This window comes from Durio zibethinus, chromosome 13 (genome assembly GCF_047325235.1).
Source record: "Durio zibethinus cultivar Kanyao isolate XHJ-2024 chromosome 13, ASM4732523v1, whole genome shotgun sequence".
NCBI classification, from domain to species: Eukaryota; Viridiplantae; Streptophyta; class Magnoliopsida; order Malvales; family Malvaceae; genus Durio; species Durio zibethinus.
Genome location: NC_143174.1, coordinates 21559038 through 21576521, shown reverse-complemented (window position 1 = coordinate 21576521; position 17484 = coordinate 21559038). Strand labels below are relative to the sequence as shown.

Below are 17484 nucleotides of genomic sequence, written 5' to 3'. Positions count from 1 at the left end.
AAATGAGACCCATGTCTCATCTCCATATTGGTATAGCATAGGTTCTATGCCCATCCATAAAGCTAACCATCTTATTTGACTAGCAGTGAGTCATTGTAGTAAACATTTTCACTCTTTTTGAGTTTTTACCTCTAGCTAAGTACTCTGATAGAATTTTTTAATCAGACTCTGAGTGTGAAAATAAAGTTTAGTAAATGCATTTTTCTTGCATTCAAAATAGCTCTTTATCCATACATATAATAAGGGTATACAGCCCATGAAATGTGTTTTATCCATCTGCCTATAAAAACTTAGAGATCTGATAGTTTCTGCTAAGATAATTGGTGAAGGGTTACAACTTCTTTCAATCTATTCGAATAGATCCACCATTTCTATCTCAATGTGTCCTAAGTCTTTGGGGAATATGACCAACCTATATATGGCTAGAGCAAATGCATTCATTCTCTAGTCATCATTCGAATACTTGATAATGAAATCACAGAAGACCTCCAACGGAATACCTTTATGATCACTTTTCTCTCGATGTATGAATCTATAGTTTTCTTTCCCACCCTTAGTATCTGACTCAGCTTCCTATGACTCCCTAACTTATGTTTCTTCATGTATATTCTGTCTGAATACAATAGATGTATACCCATCAGAGTTGAGTACTCTTTAATTGTTGGTACTAGATCAACCTCATTAAAGATAAAATACTAATAAGAGGGATCTTAAAATTGTATCATTATCCTGATGAGTGAGTAGTCAACCTCCACTAACAAGAGATATGCTATATGTCCAAACTTCTCACAAAAAGCCTCCTACCTCGAAGGGGTCATATCATTCCATGTGTTTGATAGGCTTTTCAAGTTATTATGTTTGAGGAGTAAGTGGACTTCTTCTGATAGTGTAGGGACATGACCAGATGGTAAACAATCTCTTTCTTTTAACTGTCTCTTTTTTGATTCAATATTCAGCTCTATGGGAGAATCATATTTGAATAGCATAGATGTGGTACAAACCTGACGTTCTATGGAATCCATGAAGACTTTTGTTGACATAGTTTTGGGGTAAAAATACTATGCAATCTATGAATATGTTCATGAATGTGTGCAAAAAGAGATAAAAAAGGATAAAAAAATTAGTTAGTCATCTCAATAAAATATAAAAAAACATAATAGCATGACCTAGAATTTTGGATTATCTACAGAGGGTGAAAATAAGGCTCTATCTATGGTTAGGCTTTTAAAGTCAACTATATGTGGTTTGGGTCATTTCTAAAAGGTTCATAAATTGTTCTTTACATCATAGTCCATTACAAACTAGTAAGGCACCTCAATCCTCACCCATCATAGACTTCAAGTAAAAATGGTTTAATCGAGTGAGAGTATTTCGTAGGCCCATGTGGAGATATGAAATCTCACGATGACATAGGTATTTCACTCCCTCTTAAAGGTAGAGCCCGGATGGAGGGCTTATGTCATGCACATGTAAGTGAATGAGATATATAATAAGCATATATTTAGGCAAATATAAATACTGAATAATAGGGCAGACAAATAAACAATAATAAAGTAGATATAAACAATGAAAAGAAGTAATTTCAAATTTGTTAGACAAGGCTTGGATAATAAGAAATCTTTTACTGGCTTGAGTCTCCATAATGTCCCTAGTGGAGTCGCCAAACTGTCATAATATATAGATATGTAGACCTATCGTTAGACTTGGAATGAAAGGAGTCGCCACCAATATTTTTTTTTTGGTTAGGTGTGATTGGCCACTTGATTGAAGTTGATATGCAAAATAAAAGTTAGGTTCAGAAGTCAATTGTGCATAGAAAAGGTTATAGCACCCCCAAACACCTATCCAAAGGATGACACCAGTTTGATTTTGAATTATTCAAGCCTTGCTCATTTTTTATAATTTACTAAATAATTTAATAATGAATTAGAAATTTTTTCTTTTCTCTCTTTTCTTTTTGGGATAAAGATTGCAAAACAATCTTTTCTTATTTTCTAATTATTTTTTTGTATATATTTTTATTTTTTAAAAAAAATAATTAAAAAATGGGTTAAAAATAAAATCAAAATAAATCAAAATCTAAAATAAAAATGAAATAAAAAAAACCTCCGATCGGGTCGAGTCAAGACACAGGTCGATGCGCGGATCTTCGGGTCAATGTACGGATCTTGGCTGGCCAAAATGGTGTCATTTAAAGTAGCTATATAAGCTAATTCTAACACATTTGTTTCAAAACTCTTTCTGTGCTCTCTCTTTCTAGATCGAGAAGCTCTGTCTTCTTTCTAGGATTTTTCATACACCAATTAAAAAGTTCAACCGAAAACTAAAAATCCCATCGATTTTTGAAAACTTCGCTGAAAAATTCAACCGAAAACTAAAACCTATCGATTTCTGGAAAGCTTGTCGGATTCTGAAAATCTCATCAAAAAATTCAACCTTCACCTAAAAATTTTCTGTCATCGAAAAATTCATCCTAAACCTAGAAAAACAAAAAAAAAAAAATTCCTACGTCATTCTAAACCTTCCCTGAACCCCTTATAGCCTTGGAATCACATCAAGAAACCTAAAATCCCACAAAAACTCTGAATCAATTCCCAAACCCCAATCTCCGAATCCCATAAACCCTTACTGGCAAATTTTTTCAGAATTTCCCCAATAATTTTCTTTATTTTTTGTGTGTATTTCTGTATCTTTTTTCCTGTGTTATTGTCTATTAGAGACAGTTCAATTTATACGCGTCTCTAGGATTGATTTTAGGAAACTGGCAGAATCAATCGCAAGCTTGGGATTGAATTCTGTCCCAGCGAGATTCTAAGTCCAAAATTTTAGCAATCACATTAAAACTTTGACCATGTAGGATTTTGATTTCGATTTTCACTGGCGTGTGAATTGGATTTGAAAAAAAAAGCAGTAAAGAGAAGGAAAAAAAGAAAAAGACCAGAAAAGGAAAATAAATAAAAATGAATAATAACAATAAAAATAATAATACGTTTAATTGAACCAAAATGGGCTATGATGGGCCCAAACCAAGATGGACTTGACCAAATTGAGCCAAATTGGGCTCGAACCAAAATGAGCCTGATTGGGTCCGGACTAGAATGTGTTCAACTGAGCTTGGACTATAATAGGCCCAGACCGAAATGGGTGTTTACATATATTTTTAATTTTAGAATATATATCTCTAAATTGATTTGATTTTCAATTATAATTTAAATTAATTTGATATTTGAATAAATTTAAAATTATTTAATTTGTAATTAAAAAAAACTATCTTATTCTTTTAAAAAAGTATCATATATGTTATTTAAAAGAGTTGTCCACATAAGTGCTTATATAGTAAATTTGTTTGTAGACGTTGCTATATAATATATATATATATATATGTATTAGATTAGATATATTAGATTAAGATATGTTTATTATGAGCTCAACAAATTAATATAATTAAAATTTTGACAAATTAAAAAATATGATCTATTACATAATAATAGGAAAATTATCTTATTTTATTTAAATTTTATTGGGGAGTAGTAGTTTTATATATATATATATATCTTTTAATGTATATTAAAAAATAAAAAAATAATTTAAAAATAAAGCATATGAGGGGTATTTAATTTTATTTATATAATTTAAAAATTGTATTCGCCATATATAAAATTGGATTCCAATGCATAATTTCTCAATATATACTCGTATATTAATAGTTCATCATTCAAACTTGCACTATGAGATGATATATGCTAATTTCTTTTGTGATTTCACATGCACTTTAACATATGACTTCCTAATTTTGTTCACTTTTTTCCTTGTACCCATGCATTTTATTAAAAAATTGTAAACATAATTATTGAAATAAGAATAATTTTTAAATCTTAATTTGTTGGTTTATAATTGATGGTAAGAGAAAGAGATTTATAGGTTTTGTTTGTTTCGTAAAAAATAACTTTCAAAAAATAATTTTTGAAAAATATTTACATTTTATGAATTGAAAGAGATTTTCTGTCGTTTAAATAAGCTAATAAAAAATATTTTTCATTGTTTGGTTGTTTTTGAAAAATCTATTTATTTCAAATAATATTAATATTATTATTAAAATATTAAAAATTATTTATTATTAAAATATATTGAAATTATTTATTATTAAAATTATTAATATTAAAAAGTAATTATATTTTAATACAAATATTTAATATTAAAATATTTTGTTAATATAAAAAATACTTAAAATAAAACTATTTATTATTTTTATATTATTTATTAATGTATTATAATATTATTTATTAATAATATTTATTAATATATTATATTAATAGTATATTATTTATTAATATATTATAATATTATTGATTAATATATGATTTATTAATACAATATTATTTATTTATTAATATAATATTACTAAATTATAACCCGTGTAATACATGAAATAATTTTATTTATTTAATATGAATATATATATATTAGTTTTTTTAAAATTATATTCAAATATTTAAAACTCATAGCATATATAAAATTTATATATGTTGACTTGTCATTAAAAAATAAACTTTCTAAAAACAGAAAAAAAGTTATCGTTTTCCTTTGGATAATTTTTGTTTACAATAATATTTATACACTTGTAAGATTATATTAAATAAAAATAAATTATGCCTTTCTTAAAAAAATAAAAACTATATATTATTAAATGATAAATTAAATAATAAAAGAAGTGTTAACATACTTTCACTTTAGTAATCTTGACTAAACTATTATGCAAAATATAAGAAAAGTTAGAAAATATGTGAAAAAAATAAAATAAAAAAATATTATTTTTCATAAGAATGAAACTTTAATAACAATAAAATATATTTTGAAAAAAATTATAAAAAAATTGCAATAGTAATAGAACATACATTGAAAAAAGGTTACTAAAAAAATAAAAAAATTGATATATAATATATTACATTTGTAGTCTTAAATTTGTAGAAAAATTCTTTTATGGTAATTATGATTAAATAGATAATTTTTTTAAATCGAGATAAAAAAATTGTTGAAAGATTTGGATAAATTTAATTTTTTTAATTTTTAAACATGTTTAAAAATTTTTGATAATTAAATAATTTTTTAAATAAGGTCATTAAGTAAACAACTAAAATTACTTATTAAAAAAATAAAATACATATTTCATAGTTTTTATTTTTAAAAATATATTTCTAAATTGATTTGATTTTCAATTATAATTTGAATAATTTTGATATTTCAATAAATTTAAATTTATCTAATTTGTAATTAAATGAAACTATCTTATTTTTTTAAAAATACTATCTTATGTGTCATTTAAGAGAGTTGTCCACATAGGCATCCATGTGACAAACTTATTTATGTATGTTGTTATATAATATACATACAAGTCGTTTTAACCCGTACAGTGTACGAGATTTTTTTATTAAATTTTACATAATTTTAAATTTATTTTTTAATTATTTATCTAATATATAATCATATATTTATAAATGTTAAGTTACAATTAAATGATAATTTATACATAATATATTATAAATGATATTGTTTATCTAAAAAAAGTCTAAACTTTTGTACATTTTTAAGAATTATAAAAATCTTTTTTTCATTAAAAAATATTTTCTTCAATTTATTTGCTAAATACTAAAAATTTTATTATCGTTTTTTCTTGTTTGATAAAAAATCAAGAATCAATATTTAAATAGTTGAAATTAATAATTATTTTTATCATAATGTTGATTAGGTGGTGTATATATTTATATATTTGATTGAACAACAAATCATATGTATTGATTTTGTTATAGTTATTTGCTTTTTATTAGTTATTATTTTTTACATACTTCAAGTAATTATTATACAAATATATTAGGTTAACAATTATTTTTATATATGTTAACAAAATAAAGTTCTTCTTTAGATAAAAAGGAAAAAATAATTATTTATGTTACGCTTAAAATTTTTTTTTGAAATATTTTTATATTTTTAATCATTTATAATATAATTGATATTATTTTTTGTGAGTTAGATATGGTAGTGATCATCATTATTCTCATATTATCCATTTTAGATAAAGAAATTCAATAATAAAAAGTATAACAAAATGAAATAAAGAATATAAATTTACATATTAATTTGTCAAGATTAAATATATATAATAATAAAAGCAAATATATTAATAAATTAACAGAGAATAAAAACATTGAAGAAATTAATAAAATAAAAAAGGTATAATACAAAAAGTTTATTATAATCAATCTAAGTAAAATTTAAAAAAGTTATAGACTAAAGAGAAACAAATAAATTAACCAAATATATAATATGAAAATATTTAAATTAAAATATAAATAAAACATTATATTTGTTTTTAAAGCAAAATCATATTTTTATCTAACTTTTTTAACAATATTCAAATGTCTCATATTTTCATACAAAGATGTAAGCTTTTATTACTTTAAAAATAAATATTTTTTAATCAATAATTCATTCACTTATCTAAAAGTATTAAATTTAAATAATCTATTAAATAATTTTTAATTTTTAATAGATTTTGATTTGAATTTAAATAATTATCTAAAAATATTAAATTTAAATAATTTATTAAATAGATTATTTTTCAAAAAATAAAATTTTATTAAGTCTATATATTTGAAACTACCATTAAATTTTTTTAAAAAAGATAGATTATAATTTAATATATTTGAATTCAAATCTTATGCAAAATTTTCAATCTTAGATAGATGTTGATTTTAATTTAAATAATTATCCAAAATATTCAATTTAAATAATTTATTAAAAATTTTTATTTGATAAAATAATAATATAAATATTATTCTATGTGTCATTAAAAAAGATTATTCATTTAGACATCCACATAAGTAATTTTGATCACATAACTTTATATGTTGTAATGTAATATATATATATATATATATATATTAGATTTATAAGTAACATTATGCTTAAAAGTAATGATAAATAATTTTATTTATAAATAATTTTTTTGATAAATATATTTGTTTTTTAAAATTGTAAAATAATTTTTAAAAAATAATTTTATTTTCTATTAATTAAAAAATTATTTTTATTAACTAATCAATTTTCAACCAATAAATACTTAAAAATATAAAAATTATTTTCTAGGAAACAATCTAACCTAATTGATTTTAAGGAAAATTTTCCTGCTGGGGCTTCGATTGACGTCCAGAAAAATGGGCTCAATTGATTAAATAAACAAGGCTGGGTTGAGACGTGCGGGCCCGCCCGTGTAAGGTGACATCGAGATCCGGGTCTCTGTTTGAAAACACGAGCAGAAAAGGATATCGTGATTAACGGCTTTTTTGTCTTTGGATTAATGATTTATTGTTTTTGTTTTTGGGGAGTTTTAGAGGCATCGATTCTTGCTTCTGAGGCATTTTGACTTTTAATACATAACACACTACACTGACCAAAGTCCAAAGGAAAGGAAAGGAAAGGAAAGGAAAGAAAAGAAAGGAAAAGAGAGGAAAAGATTCCTCAACGAGGGAGGCAAACAAAAGAAAGCAATTCTCTTTCCTTCATTGCTTTTGCTTTACAAAGGTCAGCAACCCACCCGAGCAAGCCTCCTTGGTCAGGCTTCAATTCCCTCCTCCCTCTGACATGGAAATGCCGTTCTTTTTTCTTTTACTCCACTGGGGTTACGTGTGCGTGTTTTCACTTTCTTTTATGATTAAAGTGCAAAAACAGCAAACAAAATCCTTGAGCTTTGTTTAGTTCACGGCCGGCCCAACCCAGAATCCAATGCACCCTCCCTTTTCTTTTCTGTTACCCCATACTAGTCCTGTCTTGTAGTCTCCTAGTATAGCTGTAGAGCTAGAGTCAACTTGGTAGATTTTGTTTCGTTTGCTTTATCTCTCTCTCTCTCTCTCTCTCTCTCTCCACTCGTGTGCGTGAGTGTGAGGCTTCACTTTCGCTTTTGTTTTTGAAGTATAAATCTTGGCTTTGCTCTGCTCGCCCTTTGTGTCTATGGTGTCAACGCTTACAAAAAGAGCAACCCCCAGGAAGTTTCGAACCTCTCTTCCTCTTCTCTAAACCCTTTTACTTTCTTCTCTCTGCTGTTGCTTTCTCTTTTGTTTTGCTTTGGGCTGTTTCAACTTGTCCCTCTTTAAAACCCCAGAGCCCCACTAAGCTTCACTTAACGCTCTTGGCCCCTTCAGCTTCCTACGATCAGCCCCAGGTACATTTCCCTTCTTTGATCTTTCCCTTTCTGTCCTCATCTTCTTCCATTTCAAGCTTATTTCTGCTTGTTTTTATCAAACAAAAAGTTTTTTTCTTCATGGGTTATGTCTTAGTTTCTTTAGAATTTAAAACAAAGAAAAATGTGTCTGGTGCAAATTGATGGTAGTTAGCAAAAGTTTTACCCTTTTTGTAGTTTTTTGAGTTTTCCCTCTTCAATTCATGGTTTCCCAAAATTGTCCTTTTTAGTTACTTTATTTGAAGAATTTACTCTGCATTCATTGAAGTGAAATTAAGTGGAGCTAACTTGTTCTCTTGTTGGACCCCTTGAAAAAAAGAAGGAAATTTCTATTAGACAAAGGTTTTTACGGTCCCTTTTTTGTTCTAACCAAATGGTATGATGTTGTCACTTCTTTAATAGTAGTACTATTTTCTGCTCTTCTTTACCCTACTTTTTCCTAGAAAGTAAATTTTCGGTGTTAATATGAGCGAAGATGTTAGGAAAAGGAAAGCCGCTTATTGCTTTCTAGTCATGTGTGGACCTCTAATGCCTATGTTAGTTGGGTTGTCAATTTTCCCTAATCTTTAAATGATGTGATATTCAAGCCTTATTTGCCTTGTTTCATATATTCTCTATGATGGGGATAGATTTGAAAAAAAAAAATTGCCTTTTGATTCCTTTGTTTATTGTTATAATTGATAGTTGATAATGGCTTCTTATTCTAGTGTTGCTATCCTCTTTTTGTCATTGCAGTTAATTTTCTGAAATAATCTGCCAATGGAGAATGCTAATGGCTGCATTTCAAGGCCATCTAGAAAGAGAAAGTTGCCTCAAGAAGGCGATGAAATGTTGAACTTTTCCTTGGATGAGCTCACTGAAGATCTCCTAGAAAGGGTCCTTTCATGGTTACCAGCCTCCACCTTCTTTCGCCTCAGTTCAGTGTGCAAGAGATGGAAATCAATTGCTGCTTCTGAAAGTTTTAAGCTAGCTTGCTCTTGGATTCCTTCACGGGATCCATGGTTTTTCATGGTGGATCCCAATCTTAATCAATCAGTTGTCTTCGACTCTGCTGAAAAAAGTTGGAAAAAACTTAATCATCCGCCTCTTCTCTTGCATAACCGTAACCGTGACTCCATTCCAGTTGCAGCATCTGGTGGGCTTGTCTGTTTCCGCAATATGTCTGGCAATTATATTGTATGCAATCCCGTGACAGGATCTTGTCGCCAACTCCCTCCAGTGGGTCCAGACTCTCAAGATCTATCTCTTCATGCTATTGCAATGAATGTATATACCAACTACCATGGCTTGTACAAGCTTGTCTTAATCTCTGGTGATCTTCCAAAGCTTTCATTCAAAGTTTATAACTCAAGTGCTGATTGCTGGGAAGATGAGATTATATTGAGGAGAAAAGCTGATGATTGTATGGAATTTGACTCAGATGATGATGATGATGATGATGATGCCGTGTACTTCCTTAGTAAAGCTGGAAATTTAGTGGTAACTAACATGCAGAGAAGCCCATCCAAGCAGTATTCATCAGTTATGACTCTTAAAGATGATGAGGAGGTTGTTTATTTCCTCAGCTCATCAGGGACAGTTATGGCTTGCAATCTGACCCACAAGTATTACTCTGAATATCCCAGGCTGTTGCCTGTCTTTTCTGAGTACTCCATTGATGTGGTTGAGTGTAAAGGAGAGATGTTGGTTGTTGTGTTATCAGAATTTTTTGAAAGTGCTAGTCTTAGGGTGTGGAGGTGTGATGAGAAAACGAAGACTTGGAATCAGATTGCAGCAATGCCTCCTGCGTTGTCACACGAGTTTTATGGCAAGAAGGTAGACATAAACTGTGTTGGGGCTGGTGATCAGATACTTATCTGCTTAAGCTCTGCTGAGCTTTGCAGTTATGTTCTCTGTGATTTTGTGACTAACGAATGGGTTGAACTACCCAAATGTTCCATGAATGGTGTAGCGTTGGAATTCATGTCTGCCTTTTCATTCGAGCCAAGGATTGAGGCCACTGTATGAAAACATGGTGTGGAGTGAGCTATGTTTTGAAGGATTTCAGAATGCCGTCTGTGATTCGTCTTTTTTTTTTTTTTTTTTTTTCCCTTTTAAGTATTTTTTGTTAGTTTTCTTTGCCACATTTATTTTGTTCTTTCCTGTATTCTTTTAATATTGGATTTGTTCTCTTATTTGAATTGTTTAAGCAAATTGGCCCACAGAAGTTAGCACAATCATGTTATGATGTAATTTGCTGGATGTATTAGTGAGATAATGCTATTCGACCATTGTTTACTCAATGCTAAACTTTGTTCCTCTAAACTCAAAGGTATAAAATTGATGATAGAAATATGATCACTATAGCTAAATCGCCTTTCCCAGATTCCTTATAGGAGAGATTTCCCTCAAGATCATGTGAAAATACGTGATATGCAGATGGACTTTGTCTCTACTTGCGTTTGGCCAACAGCGCTTCATAAAAAGCCAATGTTTAGATCACGTATTCAAAGCTGCATGCAACAGAGAAAAGTGGTATCAATGTTTGTTTACTTAATGCTAGTCGAATTTCATGTTATAGCAGCATATAAACATTTAAATTCTGCCACATTTGAGAGCAAATGAAAGCCCTTGCGTTCTCCTGGTTGAAAAATTTTTGTTGTACTTCATATGGGGAATGTAGGCTGGTGATTGTGGACCAGGAAGCATACTATAAAAGCATGGGCATGTCTCTGCAATTCCAGCGTCTGTTTATGATGGCGATCATGATATTTCTTCAGGGGTCGGATTTTAGTATGATTACTACTACCATCTATCTCTCTCCTCCATTAGATCATATTTCTGTAAGATTTCTTCAAGATATGAACAGTACTCCATTTTTTTTTTCAGCGTGTGAGAGGTGAAGTACTTAGACAATTGCCAATAACTAAGCATAAAATATTCTTATCTCTACCTCATAGTTTCTTTTTCTTTTTCTATAAATGCTCAAGCTTATAGTTCATTGGCTCTACATTTAATGATGGGTAGGTTTGCGATTGCAGATTGCCGCAGCTATTGTATTGTACTGCACTCAGGGTCTGCTAACTGTTGTTTAGTGTTAATGTGTTACCACGCATTGAATGATTGTGCTACGGAGTTAAAGTTAATCATGCCGTTCCTCTGAATTTCACAGTAGTGAAGAGTGAAGATGATTGGATCTTTGTACCTTAATTTTCCTTTCTTTTTTTTTTTTACAACATCTTACAAGATATAATATTATTAACAAATATTTATAAGCGCCCGTTAACTGTATTTATAACGAATATCACTCAAAACCCAACACATAATTACTAGGAAAATAAAACAAACAAAAATATAGCATGATCATAGTTTCAAAATCCTTGTTTTAAAATAAAGTCATCTTACCATTCTAATAAGATTGAATATAATCTTCTTATTTTTTTCCATTGTGGAAAGCAACTTATTAACTTTATGGTATTTAGGTTTTGTTTGCTTGTATTTCTTCTACTTTCATTTTTGCTTCTGCAAGTAAAAAATAATCTTGAATTAATAATAATTTGATAGGATGGTAGATTTTTAATTTTTTTAATCCCACACAGCTTTATGTATAAAGAAAATACTTTTAAACAATAAAAATTTAGCTTTCTTTAGAATCAAATGATTTTAATTTTAAAAAGAGCAATAACATTTGAACTATAGTATTACAATTTAGTCATTTATTTTTTGAATAAAAGAACTATTTATTTTAAATTTATTAATGATTTTTGAAAAATAAAAAACTACTATTATACTAAAATCTAAAAGGATAATTTTTTGGTAACATTAAAAAAAACTAAATGGATAATAGTGAAGAGGAATAACAAGTACCAAATCAAGTCCTAATTTTATGGGATTGGCCCATTGCCCCCATAACCCACAGCTGAATCGGCCTAATAACGTAGGGCAGGCAGATGAGAGTGGGCAGGAAGAAAGCGCGTAAAGGAGGAAGACCCGCCCATCCAAATTACATTGGTCCGTAAAGAGGGGCTCGCTACCGTTGTCCCACTCGCCAAGAAATCTTCTCATTAAAACCAAAATCAATTCAGAATTCTAAAACCCGCAAACAGATCAAAGAAGAAACGAAATTTAGAATCGGAATTCGAGGCGTATTCAAGAATTTAATTACAGAGTTGCAAATAATGGAATCTTCTTCTTCTTCAGATGTAAGCTTGAAGCAACAATTAGAGGAATTACAGAAACAGCTTGGAAAGAAACAGAGATTCGAGGAGGCAGTTTCCTCTATCAATTCCCTTCTTAAACTCCATTATCCTTCTGCTTCTCCCTCTCTTCGCAAATCGGTAAGCTCTTTATTCAACTTTCTCTTTCAATTTAACCATTTTAACATATTGTCGTTTTCGTTATCAGTTTTATTCTGCTGTTTGCCGAGTTGCGACCATTTTGAAAACCAGATACACAGCCCCTGGATTCTGGTTTGCTGGTTTACGTCTTTTCGAGCTCTTAGAATCCCTTGTCTCTGATCCTTCTGAAAAGGGTCATTTAAGGAATTGCATTTCTCAGGCTAAGGAACATTTAAATGAAATCGAAAACCCTGTCCCATTATCTGAATCTTCCCAAAACAGAGGTTTGTTTCCAAAAGAAACCCTTCGGTTTTCTGTCTTTCTAAAGTATTTTTTTAGGGGCCTTGAAAATGTTTAAAATGTTCTGTTCTTTTTCCAAAGGTTATCTTTTTGAAGGACATCTTACTGTGGATCCTGAACCACCACAACCTCAATGGTTGGTCCAATCGAATCTCATGAACGCTTTTGCTTCTACTGTCACTACTGAATCTTCTCAGGGTTCGGCTGTGAATGTTAACACAGTAGAAAATGCTGCCAATGTGCTTGAACGCCTCATTAATCACCTTGATACTGTTCTACCAGAGGTATTTATTGTAATCTGCTTGATGAATTTATATTGTTTTATAGAAATTGATTAGATTTTATCACTAAAAAATTAACTAGTCTTTGTTTTCAAGATATTGGAGAATGAGGGTGGTGTCCGAAGAGTACCACCAGCTAGTAAAGAAGTTGTTGCAAAGCTTCCAGTTATTACTCTCACGGAAGAAATCCTGGCTAAGCTTGGATCTGATGCAGAATGTGCAATTTGCAAGGAGAATCTTGTTGTAGGTGATAAAATGCAAGAATTACCTTGCAAGCACACATTCCATCCTCCTTGTCTAAAGCCATGGCTGGTAAGTAATGGTTATTGACTTTGTTTGATTAGTGGTATATTGCACTTCTAGTTTCAACAAATGGAGGATTAAATGAGATTGTGGATTATGTGTATCTTATATGCAATGGATTTTGTGGCAGGATGAGCACAATTCTTGCCCAATTTGTAGATATGAGCTGCAAACAGATGACCATGATTACGAGAGCTGGAAGGAGCGGGAGAAGGAGGCTGAAGAAGAGAGAAAAGGTGCTGCAAATGCTGTTCGTGGTGGTGAATACATGTATGTGTAGATGACTGGTCTTATTGGATTTATGCTCAATTTCAATGATGTTTAATTGTTGCATTTATACATGTGACTAAGTGGTGCAATAAAGATAATGGTTTTACACATTGTATGGTTAGGTTTTAGCTAACTTTTACCATGGATTGCCCAGTTCCATTTTTTTTTGGTTGATATTAAGCTCCTTGCTAAGGACATATTATATGTTTGATGGGTTTGACATGGTCTGGACTTGAGACGTGTAATATTGTTTGAATGATAAGTGAAATGCTGTTACACATTGTTCTTAGCCCTTTGATGCTCTATGAATTTCTAAAAATGTGGTAGATTATACAAGGTTGGACTTTCTAGTAGGTAGTTTAAAGGAATTGGAACCTTCAATGTTCGATGAATCTGATACATATGCTATATATATTGCTTTCTGAAGCGAAAAGAGGGACTGTTGTAGGTAGGGGTGTAAATGTTACATTAGTACTTGCAAGCTACTCGGGTTCGATTCGAAGAAAACTCGAATTTGATTTGATTATTATCGAGTCGAGCTCGAGCTCGAGTAGCTCGACTTATCGATCGAGCCAAATTCGAGTATTCTTATATCCGGCTCGAGTAGCTCGCGAGCTTAATCGAGCTTTTATATTTAAATATAGTTTTATTATTTTAATTAATAAAATATTTCGAATTCGAGTTCGAGCTCGAACATAAATAATCGAATTTTTGTTGAGTATACGAATCAAGCTTATTTTTACATATTAATCGAGCTTAATCGAGCGAGTTCTAACTCGAATTCGATCACGAATCGAGCTCGAGCTTGAAAAATAAAACTCGATTGAATTCGAGTCGAGTTTCGAACCGCGAGTTGTGAGTCGAGCTCGAGCTCGAGCTTCTCACTGTATCAGCTCGACTCGGCTTTATTACACTCCTAGTTGTAGGTAATATTCAGACAGGTTAGGATAATCTCATCTATTTAAGAGGAATAACAAAGACTGTAACAAAGACTATTGCAGGCTGTACTTGAATATTTGTTTTCTAATTCACTGGGAGTCTCTCCCCTGCCGTAATCTCGGGCATATTAAGATGCAAGAAAGTAATAGTCTTCTCTAGCTTCCTCTCAAGTTCATTACTTTTTCTGATTACTTACTAAGCTTGGTCGGTAACTTTCACTTTGTGAGTAAGTCCAACTTCAAAGCACTTATTTTCAATTTTATAAAAGAGCTAATTAGCACAGCACTGTTACGAGTAATTCATAAAGTATAATAGTTTCCTTAACTTAAGCTACATTATTTATCTCAAAATGAGCAAAGTATTTGAATAGAAAAGTTTCTGTCAGGGATGACAACGGAAAGAGTATGGGGGGGGGGGGGGGGTTAGAGCATTTTTCATCTTTATTTTGGGATTTTTATATTATACACATTTTTGTATTCAAATCCAATGGGTATTTTAAATTTATTTCTTTCCTCATTACGTGTATTTAATTGAAATAGATAATTCTCATATTCATAGCTTTTGAAAAAAAAAATATATATATATATATATTTAGCTTTTTTATTTTTATCTCGTATATTTAATTAATTTTTTATAGATATATATTAATATATATCTTTTCAATAAAAATTATTAATTTTAATTAATCTAAAATAATAATTTATATTATTTAATAAAATTTTTTATTAAATATATATAAACATATATGTAAGATATGGGTAAAGGATAAGTATCATCTGTCTTTATTTTCATATCTAATAAAAATTTAAAATCATATATATTTTTATTTTATATTCTAATATTCATTTTCTTTTTTATTAGGGTAAACAATTAAGTTTCCGTACTAACATTGATATCCCTAGTTTCAGTGAGAAATAACCTTTAACAGTCCTGTGTAAAAGCGGCTCTAAGAGTGCATTTGCAAGGATTAGATACTCAGAGGTGCACCCTAGGTCAAGTATTTGCATCTCCTATCAATATGGTTGCACTTTTACCTTTAATAATAAGAATTCAGAATTCAATCCCCTGATAACTTCAAATAAAAAAAATTATTCACTTAAAAACAAAACGATGGCACTAAAACTAGAGCTAGAGTGGGACTAGGAATATGCCAATTACTTGTTAAAAGTGGGCCAAGTTGGAGATTATAAGTTTTGGATTCTGAAGGGCATTAAACTTCACAATCCAAGCCTAAATTAGCCGAGCCGATATTCGCCCCAATGGGCCATTTGAAGCCTACGTCTCTAACCCTGAATCGTGGGGTTAACTATCAGCATGTGTTTCTAGTTTGCCACGTTTTCTACAGTCAGCCCAATGGGCCAATTCTAATTTTCCTCTCTAGTGACAAACTGTTCTGTCAAACCTCCTACAGAGTACACGATGGCGTTAGCTGCCTCTTAAATCTCAGGCGCGTAACTAAGCTTGCTTTCTCCGCAGAATATCACAACATCAATTTTCCACTCTTACAAGTTATCCTCAAAGAACCAATTTTCTCAACTTTCACTCTCTGGTTCCAATGGCTTTATTTTCCGGGGAAGCAGCTTCGGCTTCATTAACAACATTGATCACCTCTAATTCTAATGACAATAATAAAGTAAATTCCATCTAGCTACTTAAATTTTAAGTATAATTCAACTCAAGATCATTAATTTAAAAAATGAACATTTTATCCTAACCTTTTTAATTAATAAAATAACTAATTTATTACTCGTGTGTTATACAAATTAATTTTAATTATTTAAATGTACGTAGATATATAAATTAATACTATTTAATCACTTATATGTTATATATATGTAATACATATAAGATAATTTAGATATCAAATCATCATAAAATTAAATTTTTTTATAAAAAATTAACAAATTTAAAAAATATGAAAAATAATATTTGAAAAAGAATAAAATATGCAAAAGATATTATAAATATAATATTAAATACACTAACAAAATATTAAAATAAAAACTAAAAGTTTCATCACTTCAAAATAACTTCAAATTAAATTTCGTCAATATGCATCATCTTCATATTGTGTAATCATTTTTAAGTATTTACAAATTTATATAATTTTAAGATAAAATTTATTTATTTTTAAAAATAATTTTAAATGTTTAAACAATGTAGTAAAATCTTATTTTATTTTATAGCTTACAATAATAACATCCCTGCAGCAATTGTAGTGTTTCCTCTATTTTGCAGGTAAGAGAATGTCTTTGTAGTTATAATAGTCTACACAATTTACCATCAAAAATGAGAAAATCAAGTCAGCTAAATTTATAAAGTAATGACAAAATAAAAAAAAAATTAAGACCTATGCATAAATAAAAAATATATAAAATTCAAAGTTATTCACAAAAAAAATAATTGACAAATTACTTGCAAAAGATTTAAAGGAAACATCAACGGTTAACATTAATGATTAAATTTGAATATTATAATAATATTTTAAAAAATGATAAAATATAATAAAGATATAAAAATTATTTTATATTTAAAAAATTTTAATCCTTTCTTTTCTTTTCTGTTTAATTCAATTTGAGATAATTAAAAATTAAAACTTAAAAAAAGAAGAGAGATACTCAATTTCTTTTCTTTTCTTTTATTTATTTGATTTATCATTTACATTTTAATTTTCTGATAAAATAAAGAAAAGCTTAAGGTGTATAGAAAATGAACGCATATTCATAATGTAATTTAGGTTATTAGTAATTTGAGGAATCCTCTTTGGTAAGGAAAACACGCGGATATGCACATGATGCAAGAAACTGAAAAAAAGTTGTAACAAAAACAAATATGGCTTTGT

General features: G+C 29.3%; 1 protein-coding gene and 1 pseudogene across 2 annotated transcripts; both read left to right on the top strand.

The window, feature by feature from the left end:
- Positions 1-7418: 7418 nt before the first annotated feature.
- LOC111304139 (F-box only protein 13 pseudogene) lies at positions 7419-10247 on the top strand (annotated as a pseudogene). Its single transcript, XR_016326578.1, has 2 exons — positions 7419-8215; positions 8969-10247. The product of XR_016326578.1 is annotated as an F-box only protein 13 pseudogene (transcript).
- A 2063-nt stretch (positions 10248-12310) lies between these two features.
- On the top strand, positions 12311-13992 carry AIP2 (RING/U-box superfamily protein). The gene is made up of 5 exons (XM_022898999.2): positions 12311-12549; positions 12617-12833; positions 12931-13133; positions 13227-13442; positions 13564-13992. Exons 1-5 carry the CDS (start codon positions 12391-12393, stop codon positions 13711-13713), a joined length of 945 nt encoding a protein of 314 aa, XP_022754734.1. The 5' UTR covers positions 12311-12390; the 3' UTR covers positions 13714-13992.
- The last annotated feature ends 3492 nt before the right edge of the window (positions 13993-17484 follow it).

Coding starts and splice junctions, on each gene's coding strand:
- AIP2 (XM_022898999.2), top strand. CDS start 12,391: ATGGAATCTTCTTCTTCTTCAGATGTAAGCTTGAAGCAACAATTAGAG. Junction 12,834..12,930: donor TGAATCTTCCCAAAACAGAG/GTTTGTTTCCAA, acceptor CTTTTTCCAAAG/GTTATCTTTTTGAAGGACAT. Junction 13,134..13,226: donor TTGATACTGTTCTACCAGAG/GTATTTATTGTA, acceptor TTTGTTTTCAAG/ATATTGGAGAATGAGGGTGG.